General features: G+C 41.0%; 1 protein-coding gene across 2 annotated transcripts; it reads right to left on the reverse strand.

The window, feature by feature from the left end:
* Window positions 1-3,636: 3,636 nt before the first annotated feature.
* Window positions 3,637-5,875, reverse strand: LOC118109522. Of its 2 annotated transcripts, none has more exons than XM_047340022.1 (4): window positions 5,589-5,875; window positions 5,277-5,505; window positions 4,521-4,697; window positions 3,637-4,057 (listed from the first exon to the last, which is right to left on the reverse strand). In XM_047340022.1, the coding sequence occupies exons 1-4, from the start codon at window positions 5,765-5,767 to the stop codon at window positions 3,788-3,790; spliced, it is 855 nt and encodes a 284-aa protein (XP_047195978.1). In that variant the 5' UTR covers window positions 5,768-5,875; the 3' UTR covers window positions 3,637-3,787. The 2 variants fall into 2 exon arrangements, with proteins under 2 accessions (XP_047195978.1, XP_047195979.1); XM_047340023.1 differs by having other exon boundaries at window positions 4,521-4,658; window positions 5,589-5,873.
* Window positions 5,876-9,909: the final 4,034 nt, after the last annotated feature.

Genomic DNA, 9,909 nt, shown 5'->3' on the forward strand with positions numbered 1-9,909 from the left:
TTAATATTTAATATTTTATTTTGATCACCAAATTTATTGAATGCCGAAAGGCACAACATTTTATGGTATCACGTTTAATGCATTATTGCACAACACCTATTATGTAAAGTTAACGCATGGGATGGATCATGTTTCGAAAGGATCAATGTTGGCTGCAATTTTACAACACTGGTTCACAAAGGGGTTTTCCAACTACTCTCAGAAATTTTGTCATGCATGCATGATTTGGACTCCATTTGTTAGTACGTCACTAAAACAATTAAGTAAATATTTGGGCATTGATTTGAGACAACATTGTGCCTACCACCCATCCAGTGGTGGAGCGGTGGAAAGAGAAAATGGCACACTAAAAAACTATTTGGCAAAAGTTTATGAGGAAACTGGATTGTCATGGACTAAATCTTTCTCGCTTGTTCTCATGCAGATGAGAATGAGAATTAGACCAAAATATGGATTGAGCCCATTTAAGATTCTGTTCGGACGTCCAGCAAACGAGGCCATTGGACCTGTTAAAAGGCAATTGCCCTCAATAACTCTCTGTGATGAAGAATGTGATAATGTTGTACTGGCTGTTTAGTCGGCTCTTATCAGTCCTTACTCCCTTTTGCGACACATACCTGTGTCCACAACAATGGCAGTTTGCTTTGCACTACAGTGATGATGATGATGCATTTTGAATCCTTGTGAATTGATGTATTTGATTTTTTACTGTAGTTGTGCATTCTCTTATGTTGTCAATAAATGACAAAAAGGAGGGAAATGTACTGGAAAAAATTAACTAAGTATGGTTGAAACCTATGTTGTAGTTGAAAAGTAAGTTTTATGACCTGTATCTACATACATATACAACCTGTCCAAATACTTTATGACCTGAACTATGACCTGGTCTGAACTGTGTTGACCTGAAAACTGTCAGACCCTTTTTATCACTTATTTACTCTCCAAAGAACTGAATGTATGTCTGCTTATCTCCAAAGGAAACATATGTACATCAGTTGTCTGTGATTAGATTCCTCTCTCAACCTGCGCCTACAGAACCAGTCTGAACTGGTTCTGAGAGATAGCCTTAGTCCTCCTATATAAGATCCTTGCATTTGAGTGTCCTGCATCTTCACTCTGAGATCCTTGTGACTCTCTGTGTTGATCCTTTCTGCAGAAAGCCCCTATTAAAATATACGTAGATAACTTTGGTGTTTCCAGCCTCTTGTATTTCCAGATTTCCATCACAAGTTCTTGACAGTGTAGCGGTTGGCAAAATTCACACTTATGCAACATTCATTAAAACAACATTTGTGAAAGAAAAACATTTATTATGAAGATAATAAAGTATAAAAACACAAATTACTAAAGATGTACTTACTATATAAATATGTGTATGTGAGTATGCGTGTGTGTCTGTGTGAGTGAGTGTGCTTTCAAAATGGCGGCAGGCCCCTATGAGGGCAATAAACCATCCCCTAGTATGTTTATGACATGTAGCGGGGTCAGAGAGGTGTGTGAAGAGATATGCGTGTGTGTGTGTGTTGGTGCCAAAGTAGAGAAAGTTACTAGATGCATGCAGAGAAAGACTGTGAAGAGCATAACATCACTAACATTAACTTTCAAATAACGTATAACCAAAATATCACAGTAACACGATTCAAACTTATAAACATCACACAGAATCGAATAAACAGTCTTTGCTTAGCCTAGTATAATTATTAAGCCCAGTTGTGTTACCGTCCATGGAAAGGGAAAGAAAGTTGCCGTGCTGTTTCAAGTCCAGTGAAGTCGTCTTGCTGGTTTTGTGGCTCCTGCCCTTGTGGTTCTGCTGTGCGATGCAGCTCAGTTGCTGTTCGAAGTTCTCAGGCAGGCTTTTGCGTCGCAGCAGTCCAGTCAGGCCAGCCCAGGTTGGTAGAGCTTGGATTGGGAGGAGGATTCCTTGGTGAGGTGAGCTGCAAGCTGCACCTCTCCTCCATTGAAGTTGAGCAGAAAGAGAGGTGACCTCCTTTCGGAGAGTTGAGTTGAGTTGAAAGAGTGAGCTGGACAGCCACCCTTCTCCTCTCGGAGGGTTGCGTAGAAAGAAAGATCGAAAAGAGAGAGAAGAGAGGGGGGACTTGGCTTATATTGGCCTGGTGACCTCATGGGTCATGGGGCCCAGATTGACCAATAGTGGTTGAAACTTGTGTCCCCGGTCGGTTTTCACACCTCTGTGTGATGTTGCCGCACCCTGGGAGACTGGGTTCTGGAGGCTCTGGTTTGTCTCCAGAACAAAGAAAAGCATGTGGTCAAGGCTTTGACTATACATTTAGGCCAAACTGTAGTTCACAAATACCAGGTCCCAACAATAGGAATTAAAAAATGAACAAATAGTTAGTGGAGGTGCTTCTTCTTTGATGCGCCTTGACTCTGGGGAAGAGGGCACAAGGTTCAGGGTGGGGTTTATATGTCAAAGTACAGTATAAAGAACAGCCCACTCAGGATCAGGTTACACAGGCATACCAATGTTTTATATAGACTCCAGCTTTAAGTAGTTTCACTTTCATTTCTAAGAAACAGCCTCTCTGCCGTGAAATTGCATCAGGGTCTTCACTCCTGGCTTTCACCATTATCACTTGAACGCAAGTACAAGTGGAAACATTTTATCAGTCCACCCAAACACAGTCTTTATGTGCAAGATTATGACAAACAAATCTCACCTGGGAGTTTTTTCTCAAACTCAAAGATGAAAAATTGTTAATTAAATGTTTTTTGTCTTAAGCTCAAATGCAAACCTCTTTCTTACAATTTAAATGTCTTACACGATTCTAAAGTTCTTTATTGTTTCATGTGCTTTTCACCAAAAAATATTTTCAATAGAAAAGCAGGAACAAAAGAGCTTTTTGCAGACATGCACTGTACTCCAGGTAAACTGACATTCTTCAGAGGGGCTGTGTAAGGACGCAACTGTTCAAGTGAGAGTTTCTCCTGCCAGGCCCTGAGTAAAAACTCAGGCTAATGATGACGTTTCTAAAACGCGTCAGATGTATAACTGAAAAAGATAAACAGACAAAAAGAATACATATATCTCAGGATGAAAAAGTGGTGGCATACACATAGAAGGTCGGCAGTTCGATCCCCAGTCTTCCCCATCTGCGTGCCGAAGTGTCCTTGGGCAAGATGCTGAACCCCGAATTGCCCCTCATAGAACAGAAAGTGCTGCTAATGTGTGTGTGAATGGGTGAATGTAAAACTGTACTGTAAAGCACTTTGAGTGGTCATCAAGACTAGAAAAGCGCGATATAAATACAAACCTTTTACTATTTACAATTAAAGGTGTTAACAGAGCTTTTGGGGGTGAGGGCCAACGATGTGTTGTGAACAAAAACACATGATCTCCTCAGCAGAAGTATGCTCTACTCAGACTCCCACCCCTTGCCTGAATGTTCCCAAGATTTCAGTGTTGTTGTGAACGCGTCTGGAGAATATCCTGCTGCGTTCTTCATATGTGAAAGGGAAAACTTAGGAGAAACTCTGGACCCCATTCTGGAGTTCATGCTTGTGATACCTGTAAACAATCTTTATGGAGTGGAGAGACATCGATTGGAGAGACAAATTAATTTAAAACTTGATCTTATGCATCATAGCTTTTTGAAAAAAGGAGACAGTGCAGGTAGATTGAGTTTGCAGGTTGTTTATTCCATCCGTCTATAAAGCACACATACAGCTGAGATATTATTTTTCCATATTCATCTTGATATGCAAATGCGTGCGTGCGTGCGTGCATGCGTGTGTGTGTGTGTGTGTTTGTGAGAGAGACCTTCCTCTGTTAGACCTCTTTCAGCAGAAGGCCATAAGGACGGATGGCCCTCTCTACCATCTCCTGCTTTTCTGCTTTTGATGTTCCCTTTGGGATGGGGACCAGCCAGTAGAGGTCGTTATTGTGCTTCTCTCTGAACACAGGGTTGATTCGATTCTGCAGAATCACTTTGTACGTCTTGCCATTCTTGCTGGAGGTGAACTTCGTGGCAAACCGTATCGCCACACTTATTTCCGGTGTGGAGTAAATCCCCCTGCCATAGGCCTGCCGTGATCCTGGCTGTTAAATAGAAGTATGAATTAGAATTTATTAACATTAATGGGATTTGTACAATAACAATTACAACAATGATTGTATTACAGTAGCATCATTGAAATCGAATTATATTTGTTACTCTTAAATAAAAAATGTAAATAAAGAGAGGAGATCATTTTACATTTATGGTTTGAAATCTGTCATCAGAGGAGGCTTCAGTCAGGACATGTTGAAATTAAATGTATAACTCAAAAGCAGTGTGTATGTCTTTTAAACTTAATTTGCTCTGAGCATGAATTTTAATTTGCCTCTATTAAACTGAGTTGAGGCAGAAATATCAGAGCTGGTTTGATTTACTGGACATTTAAATCAAAAGTTCCATATGCTGAAATGTAAAGTGTACTCATTCATGCAGTTACTGGGATAAATAATGTGAATGTGTGATTCTACAGCATTCGCACTGATAACAATGGATATGTAATCAAACCTCGTAGTGATCTCCGATGATGCCGCCGGCACCTTTCTTTGACGTCCCGTGGTAAGACACAGGCCACTCCCCTGGGCTTGACTGGGTGCCACGGTACGTGGTTCCCAGCCAGGTATTTCCACAATACTTGTCCAGCACCTGTGATAAAGTGTTGACATCACATGCTTTGGATGGTTTCTGATGAAGCAGAGATGTTTGTTGCCTCTGTGTCTCTCTGTTTGCTTTGTGTTTTTGTGAGCAGGATTACATAAAAAGTGAAGGACAGATTTGCAGCAAACTTGTTGGAGGATTGGGACATTGGGCCAGAGAAGAACAAATTCAATCTTTTCACTTTTCTCTTCCCCATTTTTCTCCTCTCACCCCAACCCCCCAAGAGACTGGTTCTGCTTGAGAAATGTTGGGTTTCTCTATCATTTTTAAGGTCCCAACCTTACAATGTAAAGTGCCTGGAGATAATGTTCTGTATGTTGTGATTTGCCGTCATACAAATAAAATTGAATCAAATAAATCCACTGAGCACCCCTCGCTCTGCAGCAGACATCCAGAGATTAGCAGGTGAACATAGCGGAGGCTTTTCAGCTCTGAAGAGTTATAAAGAATTCTTCTCCAATAGATTTGTTATATTATTGATTATTTCTATGAATTGTTGCTCCTTAGCAGCAGGGACGTTTAAATGGTATTTTATGAAGAGCAGTTTCACAAAAAACGGAAGGACTTTCTGAAATTACAAGTCAACTTTAACAAAGACATCCCCACCTTGAGTCCGAATCGGTACCAACCGCATGGACGCTCGTACTTCTCTCCACCTCTCCAATAGGTCTCAGTCTCAGTCAGCTTGGTGAAATCATTGTCATGCTCTGGGTCAAAGAATTCTTCCTCATCAATAATGAGATTCTTCTTGATATGATCAACCGCCTCGTCCAGTGCGGGAGAGGCAGCTCCACCACAGCTGTCCATGAATCTTGACACTTGGCTGTAGTGTGAGCTGTACATTAGAAAAATGCATTCACTAACTTCACAGAATAAAATCTGATCATGATTTAGGGTAAGAAAAGCTCCACTAATTACCAGTGTTCATCTCCATCAATGACAGTAGGGATGAGAAGCTTGATGGACAGATTCTGCCGTGGTCCCGCTTGAAGGTTCTCTCTGGACAAACCAGCTGGTGATGCTTGTTTCTGGACAGACGTCACGTTGCCAGTGCAGAGTGCTCCCAGAGCCTCCAGTGCAATGCTTCTATCAACCATGTTTACAGTGAGCTCTCGTCCTACAGAAGTAATGAAGCGTCTTTTCTGGAAGGAAACTGAGGGTTCTGAGCTCCTGTCCTCTGGCTGTGTGGAATAAGGAAACCCAGTGATCTGAACGAGGACCGAGAGCTCATATTTATATGCAAACACTTTGTCATACACACATGTCCGGAATGTGGATTTGGGTGTGGCAAAGATGAAAAGTTTAGAACCTGTTTTTCTTATCACAGTTACAGGAACAGTGTGATTAAATCTTCCAGAGAAATGGGGACAGACACAAAGGTGTTCATACACATATTATGAGGACAGTGGAATAGTCATCTGCTTTAAGCATTAAATAAAATGGGGCTAAAACTTTTCACTCTTGGGCTACAAGTGCATATTTATCATGTTGTAAATACATGTAGTACATAAAAAGCTGAGTATTATCAATAATGTCATATCAGATCAATCTGGAATTTAATATTCATGCATTAGACAAAATTGAAAGTTTTCCAAAAAAAGCTAGATTTTATTTGCTACATTTTAAAATTACAAACTATATCAAACTGTTGGCTGGCAATAGCATGTTGATAGTTATTGGAATAGAAATATACAATAAGAGGTCACTTTGTTTTTAATGAGTGGTAGTAATAGTTAAAGGTTCTGGTATTTTCTCTCTTGCTTCATACTTGTCTGGAAGCACAGACACTTACTGACAGTGGAGTTCTCCAAGGAAGAATCTTTGGCTTTATTCTTTTGTAAGATACAAGCCCACACGCCAACATTAACCAACGCAGTGTTCTGCAGACGATAAAAAGACCACAAATGTATTTGTCTTCCCAAGTGTTCTTATAACTCAAAACTAAATAAAAAGGGAAGTTTGGTGCTGCTTGATTGGATTTAAGGGAACTGTTGGGCCTTGGTGGACGACTGTGCCCTACTGAGTGCCATTCTAGTTCTGAAGTGCAAGCGACTGTTTTTCTACAAGCAACTATGTTATACTCGTATTTCTACTTTCTAATTTAAGAAAACAATTGTAGTCGTTTTAAACAGCCGGTTTCAGTTAGGTTATGAGAGAGCTCAGAAACTGTCAATTATCAGGTTTCAATGTTGGTGGACAGCACAGAGACAGGAACATCAGTATACAGTAGTGACAAGAACAACATTTATTCAAACATTAATAAGAGCAGCGAGACAGAGACGATGAAAAGTACAGTCAGGTGCAGAAAAACTTCAGCATCCTCTGAATATTTTCATAATTTAAAACATTGTACTCAGAATTCAGTAAAGATTTCACTGATTCAAAACTCTGTCGTTGTCTTAACTGGATCATCATCAGAGTTTCTGGAGACAGAAACCTGTTGAGTCCAGTTTACTGCAGAGGCCAGCAGGTCCACGTGTTCAGGAGGATGTGGATCAGAAGGAGAGGTTGATGAGCGGAGCGTTGTTCTCCTTCTTGTCTTCTGGACTCCACCTGATGAGCGGAGAGCTCAGGTCGATCAGCTGCTTTAACGAAACAACACGTTTTTGGTTGAGCTTTTTGAAAACACATCTTAAAATTTACTTTTTAATCATGATTTTGTACTTCATCTCCTCTAAATAAAACAGAATCAAATCTGATCTCATGATTTAGGGTAAGAAAAGCTCCACTAATTACGAGTGTTCATCTCCATCAATGACAGTAGGGATGAGAAGCTTGATGGACAGATTCTGCCGTGGTCCCACTTGAAGGTTCTCTCTGGACAAACCAGCTGGTGATGCTTGTTCCTGGACAGACGTCACGTTGCCAGTGCAGAGTGCTCCCAGAGCCTCCAGTGCAATGCTTCTATCAACCATGTTTACAGTGAGCTCTCGTCCTACAGAAGTAATGAAGCGTCTTTTCTGGAAGGAAACTGAGGGTTCTGAGCTCCTGTCCTCTGGCTGCGTGGAATAAGGAAACCCAGTGATCTGAACGAGGACCGAGAGCTCATATTTATATGCAAACACTTTGTGATAAACACAGGTCAGGATTTGGGTGTGGCAAAGATGAAAAGTTAAGAACCTGTTTTTCTTCACACAGTTACAGGAACAGTTTGATGAAATCTTGCAGAGAAATGGGGACAGACACACGTGTTCATACACATTATGAGGACAGTGGATTAGTCATCTGCTTTAAGCATTAAATAAAATGGGGCTAAAACTTTTCACTGTTGGGCTACAAGTGCATATTTGTCATGTAGTCAATACATGTAGTAAATTAAAAAGCTAAGTATTATCAATAATGTCACATCAGATCCATCTGGAATTTAACATTCATGCATTAGACGAAATTGAAAATTGTCCAAAAAAAGCTAGATTTTATTTGCTACATTTGGAAATGACAAACTATATCACAAACTGTTGGCTGGCAATAGCATGTTGATAGTTATTGGAATATAAATATACAATAAGAGGTCACTTTGTTTTTAATGAGTGGTAGTAATAGTTAAAGGTTCTGGTATTTTCTCTCTTGCTTCATACTTGTCTGGAAGCACAGACACTTACTGACAGTGGAGTTCTCCAAGGATGAATCTTTGGCTTTATTCTCTTTAAGATACAAGCCCACACGCCAACATTAACCAACGCAGTGTTCTGCAGATGATAAAAGACCACAAATGTTGTTAAGTTTTCTGTTAATATGTGCCCTTATACTGAAGTCTATGCTTTATTATGATATAACTGGAGAGTGCGCAATAAAGTGAACCACTTCGGTTCAAGTAAAACACAGATGATAGCTGCGTGTTTTATTCCTCAGAGAATCAAGGATATCGGTGCCCGGTTATTCAACCCTTAACGATGGCAACCCTAACAGGTTATGGGCCCAGGAGGAAGGTGAAACCGATGGAACCGTTTATGTTTCGACGGAGATGAGAAGAATTACGAGCTGTGGGAAACAAAGTTTTTGGGCCACATGTGACTTATCGGACTGAGAGCGACCATCTTGGTCAGGTGAGGAAGACGACGGCAGCATTGATGGTGAGAAAAATGAAGAAGCTTACGCTGAATTGATTCAGTTTCTGGATGACAAGAGTCTTTCATTGATAATGAGAGAGGCAGCGGACAATGGGAAAAAGGCGCTACAGATGCTGAGGGAGAATTACGCAGGAAAAGGGAAACCTCGCGTGATTAGCCTCTACACAGAGTTAACGTCTCTAGTGAAGATGTCCAACGAGAGTGTCACAGACTATATTAACCGCGCAGAAACGGCCATCACAGCACTGAGAAATGCTGAGGAAACTCTGAGCGACGGACTGTTGATTGCTATGGTTCTAAAGGGGTTGCCTGATTCATTTAAAGGGACATAGCATGCCCATTTTACCACAAGTTGATATGGTTCCTTGGGGTCTTAATGAAATGTCTGTAACATACTTTGGTCAAAATACCACAAGGATCATTTAAGCCATTTTCCATCCACATTACACAAGGGGATGAGAAGTTAATTTTTGGTGAGTTTAAAACCAAGTTGAGAAGCTACGAGAGCACAGAAAAATATAATGCCAACTTGAGTGAAGACAATGTGATGAAGGCAAGTAATTGGGTGAAGGGGAGAGATAACTCCAAGATCACCTGCTACAACTGCGGCCAGAAAGGGCATATGGCCAGGAAGTGTACCATCGTGGGCAGCAGTAAAACCAGAGACAGTGGTGCAGTTTTGCAAGAGCTCCACTCATAAAGACACGAACTTCAGACGAAAAAGAAGAGACGATGTAAAACAAGCAACTGACGTGGAAGACCACTCATTTGCATTCAGTATAAATGACTGTCCGGCACGTGGAGTAACTCATAAAGGACTGATGGTGGATACTGGAGCAACGTCACACATAATCACAAATATTGAAAAGTTTAAGAAGTTTGATGAGACTTTCCACCCGAAAACCACTTTGTAGAGTTAGCTGATGGAACAAGAACAAGCGGTGTCGCTTTGAGGAAAGGTGAGGCAGAGATCTACCTGACGGACACAGAGGGCCATCGTGGGACTGCAACGCTGAAGGGTGCGCTCTACATACCATCCTATCCACAGGACATTTTCTCTGTCAAAGCAGCGACAGTCAACGGAGCTGAAGTGAACTTTCGCCATGGGTGTAACCAGCTCATACACAAGAACGGTACAACATTTGCCATTAAAGAGTAGAACAGACTTT

This window comes from Hippoglossus stenolepis, chromosome 5 (genome assembly GCF_022539355.2).
Source record: "Hippoglossus stenolepis isolate QCI-W04-F060 chromosome 5, HSTE1.2, whole genome shotgun sequence".
NCBI classification, from domain to species: domain Eukaryota; kingdom Metazoa; phylum Chordata; class Actinopteri; order Pleuronectiformes; family Pleuronectidae; genus Hippoglossus; species Hippoglossus stenolepis.

Excerpts from the sequence above, each read along its gene's own strand:
- LOC118109522 (XM_047340022.1), bottom strand. The coding sequence starts at position 5,767 with ATGGTTGATAGAAGCATTGCACTGGAGGCTCTGGGAGCACTCTGCACT. Across the intron at positions 4,698-5,276 it reads GGTACCGATTCGGACTCAAG|AAACCATCCAAAGCATGTGA; the intron begins GTGGGGATGTCT and ends CTGCTTCATCAG. Across the intron at positions 4,058-4,520 it reads TCATCGGAGATCACTACGAG|CCAGGATCACGGCAGGCCTA; the intron begins GTTTGATTACAT and ends TCTATTTAACAG.